This window comes from Nilaparvata lugens, chromosome 2 (genome assembly GCF_014356525.2).
Source record: "Nilaparvata lugens isolate BPH chromosome 2, ASM1435652v1, whole genome shotgun sequence".
Taxonomy (NCBI): Eukaryota; Metazoa; Arthropoda; class Insecta; order Hemiptera; family Delphacidae; genus Nilaparvata; species Nilaparvata lugens.
The window spans coordinates 29,062,630-29,079,361 of NC_052505.1; the positions used below are offsets into that span (position 1 = coordinate 29,062,630).

Sequence of the window (16,732 nt, forward strand, 5' to 3'; positions counted from 1 at the left end):
ACAAAGATTGATCACGACATAATAATTTAACCTTCAGAGAACTAAAATTCAAAAGTAACGAGGACTGTGGTGAGATAGTAAAGGAATTTTGTACAAATGTACTGAAGTGTAATATACAAGTGGGTGTCAATCGTGCTCACATCTTGGGCAAAAAAAGAGACAATGCGCCGATAATTGCTCATATCCCGGTGGATCGCGACATTGATGTAGTTCTGGGGAATACAGGGAAACTGAAAGGAACTGGATATGTAGTGCATAAAGACTATTCGCTTGCGACAAGAATACGGCGTAATAGAATATTTCTACTCAAAAAAGAAATATTGAAGATGAGTGGCGTGCGGAGTTCTGTTGTGAAGGGGAAACAGCTGATTGTTGAGGGACATATCTTCATGTGGGAGGCGGAGGATGGTCTACGGTGTGGAAACGAGGATAGGCTGGAGAGATTGAATCGGATTCTGAAGATGAACTTTACTGAAATAATTAATAATGTTTCGAAGAAGGATGAACAATCTAATGAACGCTCAAATAAACAGTCTAATGAATAGGATAAGGTCGTCTGCCAGGTAAAAGGAATAAATGAATTAAGTGTGTTGGCTTATAATGTAGTGGGTCTTAGAGGAAAGGTGAGTTCCAATTATTTTCTTGATTTCTTAAAGAATTATGATATTTTTATTCTATGCGAAACGTTTGTCGAGGAGAAAGATTTTAATCGTTTAGAGGGCTATTTTCCAGGATATAAATATATTTTGGGTGCCAGCAACTAGAACGTCAGGATTTGGTAGGGCAAAGGGAGGAATAATGATGGCTTATAGGTCTGTCTATAATAAGAGGGAAGCTTGTAAATTCACTTACTTAGAAGAGTGGCCAGTAATAACTCTTAAATGTGATAGATATGGAGAAATTCATATTATGTCAGTTTATCTAACACCAGGAGAAAGCTGGAGTGCTGACTTTAACAAACTAAATGGATTCTTAGAAGGCAGAGAGATGGGTGAGAATTTAATATTGTTAGGAGATTTTAATGGACGCATAGGGAAATGTCAAATAATACCGGATGAAATTATGCAGAGAGATTGGGTGATAAATGTTGAACGAAATTCTAAAGATGAAAATTTGAATAGGAATGGGCGTAGAATACTCAATATGTGTGAGGAATTTAATATGTGTGTGTTAAACGGGAGGACAGCAACAGATGATAAGGGAGAATTTACCTATGTTACAAGTGTTGGATGCTCAGTTATCGATTTATGTTGTGTGACGATGAGTACACTAGCAGCTGTAAATAGTTTTGAAGTCCTACTGAAAGTTTGTATGGCCATATGCCAATAGTAGTTCAATTGAAAGGAGACATTTTGAATTCAATATGTGATAATTTAACACTATTGCCCAAGCTGATTTGGTCAAAAGTAGATGCAACAGAGTACTGTAATAAGTTATCGCGGAGCAGCTGTGATGTTATCTTGTCACCCAATAGTAGTCAAGCCGCAGAAAAGATTATCAATATTGTTTATGAAGCAGTGGGTAACAATGCAAGAATTTCTAAGAGAGAAAATAAACATGCGAAACAGATATGGTTTGATTGGGAATGTGATAAAGCGATAAAAAGAAGTTTTGCCTGTCTTAGACTTTTTAGGAGGGTGAATAGTCAGCAAGCTAGACAAATCCATGCAGAGGAAAACAAAAAGTACATTCAGTTGTGTAAAACTAAAAAAGCCGAGTATTATGATAATATTAGAAAATGCTTGGAAAATGTGCGCGACTCGAAACAGTTTTGGGACTCGGTGAAAAAGTTTAAAAGAACATCCTTTAAGTGTACAGGCCAGATAGATATTGGAAGCTGGGTCAAACATTTTAAAAACTTACTTTCCGTTGAAGTTGAGGCAGATAAAATAGCATATGCCATACCGTTCATAGAGGACAAAAAACTAGATGCAAAAATAACGAAAGAAGAACTGAATTTGGTATTGAAAAAGGCAAAATGTAATAAAGCTCCGGGCACTGACGGCATACCGGCAGAATTTTTCAAATCAGCTCCAGATCAATTCTTAAATTTGCTGCTCAATTTTTATAATTATATTTATGATACAGGATTGGTGCCTGACAATTTTTCGGAAGCGGTTATCTTCCCAATTCATAAAAAAGGTGATTTGAATGAAGTTGCTAATTACAGAGGCATACAATTCATCAATGCATTTACAAAAATTTTTGCAGGAATTTTTCTGAATAGATTAAACGAATGGGTAGAGAAAAATGAAGTAATAAATGAGGAACAGGCGGGATTTAGTAAAGGATACAGTACAGTGGATAATATATTCAGTTTATACAGCATCATCAATTTGAAACTGAGGAGAAGGAAAGATAGAGTTTATTGTTTGTATGTTGACTTCAAGGCCGCTTTCGATAAAGTAGATCGTAATGCTTTAATTCATAAGTTGTTTCAGATTGGGTTGTCTAGCAAATTTGTGAGAATTGTCCAGAAATTATATGAGAATACACGGGCGTTTGTTTGGTGTAAAAATAGTCAAAATAAGAAGGATGGGCTGAGTAATGCATTCTATACAGAGAACGGATTAAAACAAGGCTGCTTGTTGTCCCCGATTTTATTCACCCTGTTTATTAATGATATTTTTGATAATATGGAAGAAGGGATATGGGTGGACGAGTTGAATATTAAAGGACTTATGTATGCCAATGATTTGATTCTGATTGCATCCACGCCGAAAGCATTACAAAAAATGATAATATGTTTGAAACATTACTGTGACGTGGGGACTTACAATCAATACCGACAAAACTAAGATAATGGTGATGAGAAGGGGAGGGAGACTGGCCCATCATGAGAGGTGGTACTGGGGAGAAGAGCGGATCGGAGTTGTAAACAAGTACAAATATCTAGGCGTAACATTCACTCCTCAGTTGGCGTTCAGTGAGCATGTCAGAGAGAGAGAGTGTCAGTGGCAAAGTTTGCATTGAATAATGTGTGGAATAGTTTTGTGGCCCAAAATGAAATAAACATCGAGAGTAAGTGGGTATTTTTTGATGCGGTTGTAAGAGCTCTTGTGAGCTATGGTGGTCAGGTGTGGGGATATAAGCAATTTTAAGAAATAGAACGGTTACACAGAGCCTTTATCAAGATTAATTATTTTCGTTACCGCAATCAACACCCAATTATATCATCTATTTGGAAGTCAATAAGTATCATTTACACCATTATTTGTTTGAGATGCATTTCAGCTATATTATAAGAACCCTTTCTTTGCGACCAAACAGGCTGCCACGAAAACTTGCACAGAAAATGTTTGAACAGAAAGTAGGATGGTATAAAGTGTGGAAAGAGCAGGCTGAAAAATATAATAATGAATTGCCAAGATGGGAGGAAGAAATGCGGGATGTACTAAGGCAAAGTTTGAATAATATTGATGAATGTATAAAAAACGAATGTAGAGAGAAATGGAGAGAAAGAGCAAGGCAATCTGTAAATTATACTGTCTATTCACGTTTGAACCCAATCACCGAACACAATAATTATATAGGAGCCAATCTCACCCGCAATGAGAAGTCAATCATATTCAGATCAAGGGGAGGTCTATGTTACTTGAATAGTAGTGTGGGAAGAGAGGGAGTTCAGACCATATGTACGTTATGCAATAGGAGGGAAAGGGAGGATACAATGCATTTTATCGGAAGGTGTCCAGTACTAGCAGAGATAAGAGGAGCGCATTTAGGCGATAGAGAGCTATCAGAGGATCAGGTGGTAGGGTTTTTGAATGATAGTGATTGGAGGGCGCTGATAGGTTTTGTGAGGAATGCTTGGGCTTACAGAAAAATGCTAATACAGGAATATAATACTTGATGGTTTCACTGCTTTTCTTTTGTTACTCCTGCATATGTAGTATAATGTAATTTCATATGTAATACTTTTGTTGCCATGATCTCTTTGATCTCGTTGATTGATTCCAAAATTGTTTAAAATTTAGAATTTTTCAAATTGGATAAAATTCAATTCCAAATACTTGCATGTAAATTTTAAATCAATAAAATAGCTCAACTTGGCAGACGACCAACAGGTCATGTCATAATATATATATTTGTGTAATCATCAAATTATTATTGATTGAGTGTCATGTTATGTTTTTTCTTGTATCAATGAATATATTTTCTATTCTATTCTATTCTCTATAGAATTAACACATCTACCCAGAAAGAAAAATCAGACTGCCGACTCTCTATCCCAAGAAATAGACGCCACATACTGCTAAGATATTTATCTAAAGTGCTTTGCCGTGAAAGATCAGGAAAGCATACCCTACCCCCAAACATCAAGCCATGTAGCCACACCACTACCCTGACCCCAGAAAAAATCCGCATCGCCCAACATGAGGACGCAAAACTGTTTTGAATTTGTGAGCTGATGGAAGAAGGAGCTACGGAACCACCCAACTACCTGCGACAATACACCCACTACAGAGGATTTATGTTTTACTGACCTGCTAAAAATAACTACGACAGGTGCATAATGATTCCCCTGAATATAGAAATGGATTTGATAAAAGAAGCACATGAACGAATCAGACATTTTGGAACAATGAAAACCCTCTATATGTTGAAAGAAAGTTGCTATTTTAAAAACATGCATAAAAAAGTGGCCAGGATAGTAAAAGCTTGCAACATATGCCAAAAAGCTAAGTATTCCCGATATCACGTTAGAGGTGAAATGAACACTATTCTACCTTGAGCACCCTTGGAATTAGTATCAGCAGATATATATGGCCCATTACCTACGGCTCAATATGGAATGAAATACATATTCGTCCTCACATGTATTTTTCTCAAAATATGCCATGCTGTTTCCCATAGGTAAATTAACAGGAGAAACCTTGGCCCAATGCGTAACAGGAAGATGGACAAATGAAGTGGGCAAGCCTAAACGTATCTTATCCGATAATGCGACCTATTTCTGCAGCAAGTAATGGAAAAAAATACTTCACCTGGATAATATCAAGTGGTCTAGAACTTCTAGGATTCTACAACAACTTACAAATTTTTATAATTTCAAAAAATACCACGTGGAGATTTTTAATTAATTAATTTTTAGCGTCCATCAAATACTGCATCATGATTGGTACATCCCTAGACTGTAATATGTATTAATGTGCTCAATAAAAATAAATCCCATTTACTTTATCTCTTTTTTGTTTTTTTTTTATTTTTGTTCATGCTCAATGATATAATAAATATTATCACACAATAGTATAATGAATACACAAAAATTATTGTTATACCTTCTATAGTGTCACTTTGATAAAGTGTCAATAATAATATTGAAAATGATCGAAAATTACTTACCATAAGCAAAAAATCAAGTGTCCAATTCTAAATGCAATTCTAAATTATTTGAGAACTAACCAATCTGTTGTATTTCAACCTACGATATGATATCAAATGTATTACTTGAATAATGATTCTGTGTAGCTGAACATTGATTTGCTGGGCCATACTGCAGGAATAATCACATCTCACTTTTATTAGTGGTACTATGATGAAAATTTTAGTGCGATATTATATCTGCTGTTCCTGGAAGGATAGATTTCTCTTTTTCATGTCCTTCAGTGAGTTTTCCCAGGGATGAGACCCAGTGCAATCGAATTTCTATATCATAAATCTACTATGTTCCAAAGTTCATGAAAATCATGAGCCGTTTTCAAGATCCATTGAACATAAATGATATAACAAATTATCTTGAATAGCTGACAAAATCGCTGAATGAAAAGATTTTATAGGTCTCTAGCAAACAGCTGCTTTGTTATCGCCAGGTGTGATATCAACAACTGAGAGATTAGATAATAATGGGTATTCTGGCTACAATTCGAACAGCCAAATAGAAAAGAATTTTATTGTTATTTACTTAATTATATAAAATAAGAAATTTTTGAGGTTAGGCTCTATAATACTTACTGGTTGGCAACCTTAATAATTGGTCAAACCGTGTAATTTGAAATTTAGCCAGACACCTGTGGCAAATTTTAGTTATAACCAAACAGCATTCGACCAGAGGATTTGGTAACCACATGGCATGTTATTGTAAAAGGAAAAACAACTTAATAAATTTAAAAATATTTATTATGTCAAATGAGCATGTACAAAGTATGTAAAATAAATAAAAATATTAAGGAAGTATGTATATTCTATCAGGTGCATGGATACATTTGTAATTTTTGGATGAGCCAATCAAATTACAGTGGCTGTCTGGTGGTAAAAGCGAGTTGATTCAGAAATAAACCTCATTATTTATATAAATGATAAGAATTTGTAAGTTATCACTACTCAGTTCATGTACCAGATGTGATCTGAGTGATTATAAAATATAACTATGTAATATTTATGTAATAGCCTAGCAGATTGACACAGACTATTTTGATTATGTAATGGCGTAGTAGTTGGATATTTAAATAATATGCAAATTTGGTATACGGAAGTATGATTGTAGAGAATAGGGGAGATCAGAGCCCACTTGCTTGCCAGAGGTCACCAGGAATGGCCGCTAATTTTATAGAGCACAAGTCCCTTTTTTGTCAATAATATTGTACGTTTGAAAGATTTAAGTTTAAATTCAATAATTAATTTTCATAAGACTTAGTGAGGCCGTATTAAGGCCTATCTTAATACAGATATTTATCTATTCCCTTGGGGAGGACAACTTCAGCCACCAGAAAACCCAAGATGACGGAAGAATTTGGATCGCCATCATCATCTTGTGAATTTCGGCACGTGAGTTATAGTTAACAAGAAAGATATACATCTAGGGCGCCCTTAGTGCTTTGAGTGAAACAAGATCTATGAAGCTAGCTCGTCAAAAGGTTATTCAAATATTGAAACTAATATCAAACTTGCACAAGTCTTGAAACGTAAAAAGGAGATTTTTATTAATTAAGAACTATATATCAGATCTACATGTTCAAGTATGCACAGATGAAATATTTAAATTTTGATGTTATAATTTATATGCTCACCCAATCATTCTTTTATTAGTAAATCATAAAGAGATAAATGAAGCTCATGTTCACTGGATAAATTGGTTTATCTAATTTCCATCAGAGGCCGAACCTTTAGCCCTGAGAAGTATATATAAATATAATTTGAGATTTATAATTTTTTAATTAGTTATTTATATCAATTTGGAAAGAAGGTATATGAGATTTTATTCGACAAGCAACAGCAAGTCGATAACTGAGCTGCATAATTTAAATGCATATGATTGATGATTTAAGAAGCACATGGTAATTTTTCGTGCTAAAAACAAAAACCTAATAAGTGAGCTGATCTATGATATACTTCGATATATTGTAATATTACATTTTTTCTCAATTAAAATCGAATCTTCAATTCAAGATCAATAAAACTTGATAGTAAATATCAGAGTAATCGATATGCGGAGTATATATATATATTTGTTATAATTCTATTTTTCATACTTTTTGCTCTATATATTTATTTATTCGTTGATATTTTGTGGAATAAAATTGTGTCAAATTTTGATGGTGTATCCTTTATTTATTTCCCTATCTCCATGCATGACTAATCTCGCTATAATCTATTTAGTTACCAGTATTAAAAAATTATTAAGATTATCAGCCAACTATATTCTTCACCGAATATGTTGGGAAAGCAGCGATATACAGCATTGATTATCAAATCTTTGGAAATAATACATTCCAGAGATTTATATAAATTATCCAGTAACAGCAAATCTAATTTAAAGAATCTCAAAGTCATAGTATTGAGTTGCAGCAATATACATTTTCGCATCTGCATTTGCGGAATTCAACAAATCAGTCACAAAAATTGTGGACTGTTGGAGCAGCCTACGTCAGTAACCAGCAACACCAGAGAACTGCGGGAGCTCCTGGGGGAGCCAGTAAGAAATAGGTATTATTACTATTCTAAGAACCACAAAAAGGGTTATATATCTTATAATTCATGCTCTACCGACTGCAGCCAAGCAGGGCAACTCGTTATTGAAAAAAATAATGTGACAATGAATAACCATATAACCACATAATCATGAAAATATATATATTTAAATACAGAAATTGCTCGCTTAATATAATAGAATCTCTCACTAATATTATGTAGTCAAGCTTAGCATCGGAACTCCTTTGTTGCACTCACATTAACAATTTTACCCAATAGAAGTAGCATCTTATATTTATGTTATATTCTCGTAGTTTGTATGAAATAATAAGTTGAGACGGCCTTCCATCCGAAGAAATAACAGCATTGCCAATTTGTACAAAATCCCAACTTAACCACAGAATTAAAGTGTTTAGCAACTTACCTATTTCTTTCAAACTCTTGATAGCCATTTCTATTGCCATATCCACATACTCGTTGATATTAATAATATTCTCGTAGATTGTAGTATCACCAGAAAAAATGAATCTTGAGCCAAAAGTTCTCATAACTCTCTTAAGAATTCCTTTAAGCGCTCGGGCCAAACGCGAACTCACAAAGGTTTTCAGTTCGTAATTGTCATTGACCTGTGTTGAAGGAAAGAAATGCTGCTTTCAAAAGATAGTATGGTATATATATTGTAGCAAATAAATAAATAATATATTGTACCATATATTAATAATATGATAAAAAATATATGGGGGATTCTTAATTATGGTAAAATAATTTAATACGTGATAGTAGAGGTGAAAATAAGAAAAAAGTTCTTTTAAACATATATCCATAAACGCTTCATTAGCGAGCTATACAGAGTGACAGATTTCGCCCAGAATTCAGTTCCTCTGATGAAATACACCAATGCTGAATTGTTTGGGGACTAGTTTTTGAAAAACTTATGCTGGATTCATATGGAAAAATATCTGAAAAATTGGATAAAAGTAGTCTGGAAGCTGTAATGTGAGTAGTTTTTGAGAAAAAAGTTGAAATATGCAAAAAAATCTAAGTAGAAAAACACAGACCTCTACATTTGATGCTCGATAACTCTCTTTAATGACCAGTAAAAAAATAATTTTTAGATATAAACATTGTAGAGAATTCAATTCCGAAAAGAATGATGTGAGCTGTATGAACTGAATTTGAATAATAGTTGAATGAAATGTATTCTTATGTAGTACATTACACCACAAAAATTTGCTGTTACATGAGGAGAGAACTAATAACTCATAGGTTGTAGCTGATTGCAAATTCAATATTCGGTTTTTATGGAAAGTTTTATTTTTATATGAAAGTAACATATCTAAATGACATTGAACTCATACCAAAAGACTAAAGATGATGTTCAAAGTGTCCTCCGTTGTTCTTAATTCACATGTTCAGACATCTTCTCATCGATTGTTGGACCCATTCAAATATTCCAGGAGTCTGCTTTATCATTTCTATTCCGTTCAAAATCCTTAATCGGAGTTCTTCAATGTTATCAATCAGAGTATTGTATACTTAGGTTTTCAAGTGTCCCCAAAGATAAAAATCCAAATGATTTAAGTCTGGTGACCTAGCTGGCCCACCTCAGCCTATTCATTGATTTGGAAAGCTGTGATTCAGGTGTCCACGAACAGCAACACTGAAGTGTGCTGGAGCTCCATCATGCATAAACCAAATGTTTTTGCACAACTGAAGAGGTACATCTTCAAGTAAGATAAATATCTGCTCTCTCAAAAGTTTAAGTAGATTATGCCATTAAGCCTGGGAGGAAGCTCTAACAGAAGTAGATGATCTCCTATGATTCCTGCCCAAATGTTTACTGAAAACTGATGTTGTGGACTATTAGGATTGATGGCTTGAGGATTCTCATCTGCTCAAATATGTTGGTTGTGATGTAAAAGATAGCTGTTCTTGTAAAGTGTGCCTTGTCGGTAAATAAAACAGTTGTTAAAAAGTTTGAGTTAACATGTTTTTCTAAAAACCATCAGCAAATACCAGCACAGGGAATACAGTCTCGTGGCAATAGAGTATGAACTTCCTGGAGGTGGTATGGATGTAATTGTTGCTCTTTCAGTATCCTCCAAACAATAGATTGATTGACATTAAACTGCAGTGACACTTCTCTTGTGCTCTTCTCTGGATGTTCATAAATTTCATTAAGAACTTGTTATTCTGTTGCATACCCATACTTTTTCACTGTTGAAATTAAACTTGAATTTTAAAAAACACTTTTTGAGGGAAATGCACTTACTTTGGTAAGTACATTTGGACGATCGTTTCGACCTGTTGTTGGTCATCATCAGACTATCACATTTTTAAAATTCAAGAACTTGTTCTTCTAACTCAACAGTCTTAGTAGATCGTGGTCTACCTGCATAAATGTGCTCTCTATGTACATTAAAGAACCTGTTTCAGACAGACGTTGATGAATAGTGGCAAAATACCTTGAACTTGGACATACTCGTTTAGGTAAGTTCTCTTGATACAAACGTCTAGCACCAGTACTATAACAGTGTCCCATTCCATACATCATAAATGCATGTCAGATGATTTGGAGTATGGATAATGTCTAAAATTACCTGCCATTTTTTCAAAAAGTTAACACTTAACACAAAAGCAAAGTGGAATGGTTACAAATAACTTGTTAAGAGATAAAACAAAAAACACAGCGCGGTTACAGTAAGCCTAACTTACAGTTTGTTGTTTTGTTTGTTATTTGACAATGGAAGTAACATAATGATTTATATGGCACTGGCTATTCTTGGCACTTTTACTCTGAGGCCTGTGTGTGTGTACTCATGAAATGTAATCGCTAACAAGTTGTGCATTGTACTGTGTATAATATATTTAATTCAAAGTAAAATGATATAAATGATAATATTCAAGTTGAATTATTTATTCACTACCAGTTAAAACCTTCAATAGGTTATGGGCCGAGGCTCGATCTTTCATGTGCAAGTAAAAATAGAAGTAAGCAAGTAGAAGTAAAAAAAAAAAAAAAAAAACACTTAGGCTACAGTAACCTAAAAGTTAGGCCTAGGCTACTTCTGTGCGGAAATGAAGTTGGACGATTCAACTGTAAAAATGAGTATTATCGGTGAAGTGAATGAACTTTCGTAAAAACTTCAAAAGTAAAATTGGTGAGTACGGCACAAAATTAGAGGTAAGACAACCCCGTTCAAAGTAAAAATGGCTGGTTCCAGTGATAATTACACATAGGAATGGTTGAGAAGTTATCCAACGACGACGACTTTCAGATGTGGAAATTTAAAATTAAAATTCTGTTTGATTCTCAAGGACTTAGTGACATTGCAAACGGCAAGGAAGTAAAACCAAGTGATACTAGTACAGAAAAAGAACTCTCAGTATTTCATTTGAAGGACGCTAAAGCTAAGAAAATTATCATCAGTACAATAGACTCAAAACCTCTAAACCACATACTGAACTGTGAAACATCATGTGATATGTTTGAAAAACTTTGTCAAATCTATGAACGTGATGAAAAACAACAAAAGTTTTGACTTTTTTTAATTTCACATTCGAAACTGATGAAGACATTGCTAGTTTCATCAGCCGTCTCGAAAATTTAACTTACAAACTAAAATCTCTTGGACATGCTATCGATGACGAAATGGTTATTGGTAAAATCTTCAGCTCCCTTCCTAGAAAGTACAGTCACTTTGAAACTTCGTGGGAAGCAACTGCTATTGGAGACCGAAATCTAACAAATCTTACTTCCCGGCTGGTGAATGAAGAACGAAGATTATCTTGTGATAAAGCTGATCCCGTGCAACCAGTAGTATTTAAAACATCAGAGATTCAGTGCTATAGGTGCAAGAACTATGGACACATAGTTGCAAAAGTAAAATGAAGCAGAAAAACAGGTTATTCTGTAGTATTTGTAAAAAGAATAATCATGAAGATAAAGACTGCTACTTTCGTAAAAACCAAAATGGTAAGAATAATCAAGTATCCTTTCTAACTACTAATACTAGTGTAAAACTCAATGATACTTTTGTAATTGACTCAGGATCTACTTCACATATGGTAAAATCTGAATCGCTATTTTTGATAGTTCCATTCCAATAAATTGTAAAGTACGAGTAGGCAAGGAAAATGAATCAATGTTTGCTCTCAAGGTTGGCAACATTAAATCAGACAAATGCAATTTAAATAATGTTCTATATGTCCCAGATCTTTCTAAAAATGTATTATCTGTGAGTGTTATCTATCACTGAGAACAGGTAAAGACTTATTTAATGGGAATAGAGTTGAGGTTATGAAAGATAATACAATTATTATGGAAGGCATTAGACATTCAAATGGTTTGTTTGAGATTGACTTGGAAATGAAAAATTCAGTCCATCATGTAATGACTAGCACTATTTCATCAGAGCTCAAAGAAGTAGAATTATGGCATAGAAAACTAGGCCACCTTGGTATAGATAACATTAAAAAGCTGATAAATTTTAGTGAGGGAATAAATATTGCAGTTAATGTATATATATGATGACTTTTCCAAAAATCCATGTGAAATATGTTCATCTGCTCGCCAAACAAGGCAACTTTTTAAAACTGTAAGGGGAAGGGCGAGAAGACCTTTTGAAATAATACATAGTGATGTTTGTAGACCTATTAGTCCTATAAGTTAGGACAAGAAAAAATATATGTCAACTTTCCTGGATGATTATACACATTTTGTAATGGTATTTCTTATTGAGAGTAAAAGTGATGTATTTGATTTATTGAAACAATATGCAGCAGAAGTAGAAGCAGAGTGGGGTCTTAAAATTTCTAAGCTTCGTTGTGATAATGGTGGAGAGTATATCAGTAATAGACTCAAGAATGGTGTAAAAATAAAGGGATATTTGTAGATTATACTATCCCATATACTGTACCCCAGAGTTGAATGGAAAGGTAGAACATATGAATAGGACACTGATAGAAAAAGTTAGGGGACTTTTGTTTGATTCAGGTTTAAACAAGGAAATGTGGGGTGAAGTTGTTGGGACAGCTGCTTATCTTGTAAACAGAAGCCCAACAAGTACTTTGGAATGTACTCCAGCTGAAAAATGGTATTGTAAAAGACCAGATCTATCAAGACTACAGGTTTTTGGAAGTATAGCATACAGTCATGTTGCAGGAAATATAAAGAAACTTGACAGTAGAACCAAGAAACTTTCATTTGTAGGATATATGCAGAATGGTTATCGATTGTGGGATGCAAATAAGAGAAAAATAACTTTTTCTAGGGATGTTATCTTCTCAAATGTTGAGAAATTGACACAAGGTGAAAATTCTGACCCTATAGTATTCAAAATAAATTAAGGCTTTGACATGGAGGAAATTGCAGAAGGTGGTGAAAAAAAGAAGAACAAGAAGCTGAAACGAATGAAAATGAAGTACAAGAAGCTGAGATGAATGAAAATAATGAAGTACAAGAAACTGAGACAAATGAAAATAATGAAGTACAAGAAACTGAAATAAATGAAATTGAAGATGCAGTCAATGAAATTGGAGTAAATGGAGAAAGTGAAGAAGAAATATTGGATAGAAATGATAGTATAAGAGAGAGAAACAAAAGAGAGGTGGGAAAACCAGTGTGGTTGAAAGACAATGAAACCAGTTACCTTAGTTTATCAATAAATGAGTCTCTCACATATTCTGAAGCTATGAAATCGAACAATGCTGTAAAATGGTTAGAAGCAGTAGAAACTGAATTAAATGCTTTGAGAGAGAATAATACTTGGACAGAGGTAGAAACTGTACCAGAAAATGAAGAAGTAATTGATAGCAAATGGGTATTCAAGACTAAAAATGATGAGAAGGGTAATATTCAATACAAGGCTAGATTAGTTGCTAGGGGATTTAAACAAAAGGATAACATAGATTTGAATGACATTCATGCTCCTGTGGCTAAATTGCCGACCTTACGAATTTTTATGAGTGTTGCAAATAAATAAGGTTTTCCTGTTTATCAGATGGATGTAAAAAATGCTTTCCTTAATGATGAAATAAAAGAAGACGTTTATATGACATTACCTGAGGGAGTGAAAGGATTAAGAAATAAGGTTTGTGAACTTGAGAAGTCAATTTATGGGCTGAAGAAGTCACCAAAAGACTTGAACTCTAAATTTGATTCTGTAATGAAAATGAACAATTTTACAAGGTCTAAGAACGATTATTGTTTGTATTCTAAAATCATGAATGGTAAAAAGGTATTTCTATTATTGTATGTAAATGACTTACTTTTCTTTGGCTCAGATGAGGATGAGATATCAAGATTGAAATCTATCTTACAAGAAAATTTCAAGATGAAGGACTTAGGCTTAGTCTCTAATTCCTGGGAATAAATGTCAAACAGGATATTGAGAAATGGGGAACTGTTATCAGTCAAAAGAAATATCTCAAGCGAGTATAAGAAACATTCAACATGCAAGATTGTAAAACCATGGAAACTGCCATTGACAAAAACTTCAACTTTGAATTATGAATTAAAGAGAGAAATCTGAAACTTTAGAAATAGAGAAGAAATGTCGTAGATTAATTGGCTGTATTATGTATGCTGTTGTAGGATCTAGACCTGACTTGTGTTGTACGATATCTTTTTTGAGTTGTTTTCAAAGTTGTGCCAGTGAAATGCTGTATAAGATGTTAAATTAAAACGTGTATTGCGATTTGTAAAATGTACTTTAGATTATTTTTAGTGAATTATTTCACTTTCAAATGATGAAATAATTGTTGGCTATGTAGATGCAAACTGGGAAGGTGACTTGGAGAGAAGATCAACCTCAGGTTACTGTTTTAAAGTATTTGGCAACACAATTTCTTGGTGTACCAAAAAGCAACACAGCATAGCTTGGTCCAGCACAGAAGCTGAGTATGTCGCTTTAAGCCAAGCTGCAAGCGAGGCTTGTTGGATTAGAGGTGTGTTAACAGATTTTTGTATATCGGTACCCTAGTGGAAGAGATCCATAGAAATCGATAGAAAAACTCTATTGATATCAATATATGCTCATGGATATCAATACGTGCTCATGGATATTGATAGAAATCCATGGATACCAATAGAAATCACGGTAAATACAGTCAATGAACTTATATTTATATCACTACAAGTTAAGTGATATCAATAGAAGTTCATGGATACCAATAGAAATCACGATAAATACAGTCAATGAACTTATATTGATATCACTGCAAGTTTAGTGATATCAATAGAAGCTCATGGATATCAATAAAAATCCATGGATACCAATAGAAATCACGGTAAATGCAGTCAATGAACTTATATTGATATCACTACAAGTTTAGTGATATCAATAGGAGTTCATGGATATCAATACACATCACGGTAAATACAGTCAATGAACTTCTATTGATATCACTGTACATTCAGTGATATCATAGGTGCTCATGGATATCAATAGAAATAATGGTAAATACAGTCAACGAAAATCTATTGTTATCACTGAACTTTTAGTGATATCAATAAAAGTAAATGGGTATCATTAGAAGTAAATACAAACAAATAGAAATCATGGTAAATACAGTCAATGAGCTTCTATTGATTATATAAAATCTTCATTGATATCAATAAGGACAGGTTTCTGAGCTCTCAGGATGATATTACCCATGTTAACACACGATGTGAAAATCACGTTTCTTCACATGAATAAAAAGTGAAAATGTTAAAAGTGAAAATCAAACATTTTTTCAACTCTAAATTTAGGCTTTCTGACCAACAGTTCGGATGAAAAACGAATTTCAACCCCTTTCTATCTGTTGCAAAATCGTTTACAACACACCGTTATCGAGATAAAAAAAATTTCATGCCAATTAAATTTTTGATGGAAATTTTTTTGAATTTTCCAAAAAAGTCTCACATTGAGCTTTCTGTTAATCAATTCGGTTATAGAAATGAATTTCCAGCACTTTTTGCCTCTTGCAAAATTTGTCTACAGGGCACCGTTAACAATATATAGACCTTTTGTGGTAATTTTAAATGCAGTTAAAAACTTTGTAATAATTTTGGCAGACTTTCAATTTTCCCGGAACAATGTATTTTTGATGACTGATTCGGGTGTAGAAGTGAATTTCCAACACTTTCTGTCTCTTGCAAAAATCGTCTACAATGCACCGTTAACGATTTATAGACCTTTTGCAGTAATTTTAAATGCAGTTGAAAACTGAATTATTTTGGCAGACTTTCAATATTCCCGGAAAAATGTTTTTTTGATGATTGATTCGGGTGTAGAAGTGAATTTCCAGCACTTTTTGTCCCATGTGAAAATCCTGTCAGACGTTAACGTGCTACTGACGTTTAAAATTTAAAAAAAAATTTGGTTCATCTTGAAAAATTCTAAAAAAATTCATGAACGTTTCTGTTCATATTATCAACCTTGTCCTTAAAATGATTTAAGGATTGTCTTTAATGATTTAAAATGATTCCATCCAAAATTGGAAAAGTTATAACACTTTTTCAAATTAGATCACAGTTTATGAGGAAAATCATGCAGTATCTGGAATTACTCACACAGACTTTGAAATGATTTTTGGGGTTTCAATTCAAATAATAACAACCTACTATTTTATCGTTTCCAACATTATTTCAGTGTCAAGCACAAATGTCCCCCCATAAAAAATCAATAATCTCCACCTGAAATTAATATCAAATGTTTTAATAAGAGTAACATTGTCAATAATTTTGAAATTGCCACCATTACTATGGTATCGAATGAAAATATCGATATATTATCAATAATATTGATACTGTGAAATGGAAATATCAAAGTCTTAA

The 16,732-nt window shown here is 33.5% G+C and overlaps 1 protein-coding gene across 2 annotated transcripts in view; it reads right to left on the reverse strand.

Annotated features, from left to right (window-relative positions):
• The window catches only part of LOC111047351, a 363,987-nt gene that overhangs the window by 166,407 nt on the left and 180,848 nt on the right, over positions 1-16,732 (reverse strand). For both annotated transcript variants that reach the window (XM_039420975.1, XM_039420976.1), the window contains exon 6: positions 8,336-8,537. In XM_039420975.1, the coding sequence (XP_039276909.1) occupies positions 8,336-8,537 (202 nt within the window). The remainder of the gene's footprint in view (positions 1-8,335; positions 8,538-16,732) is intronic.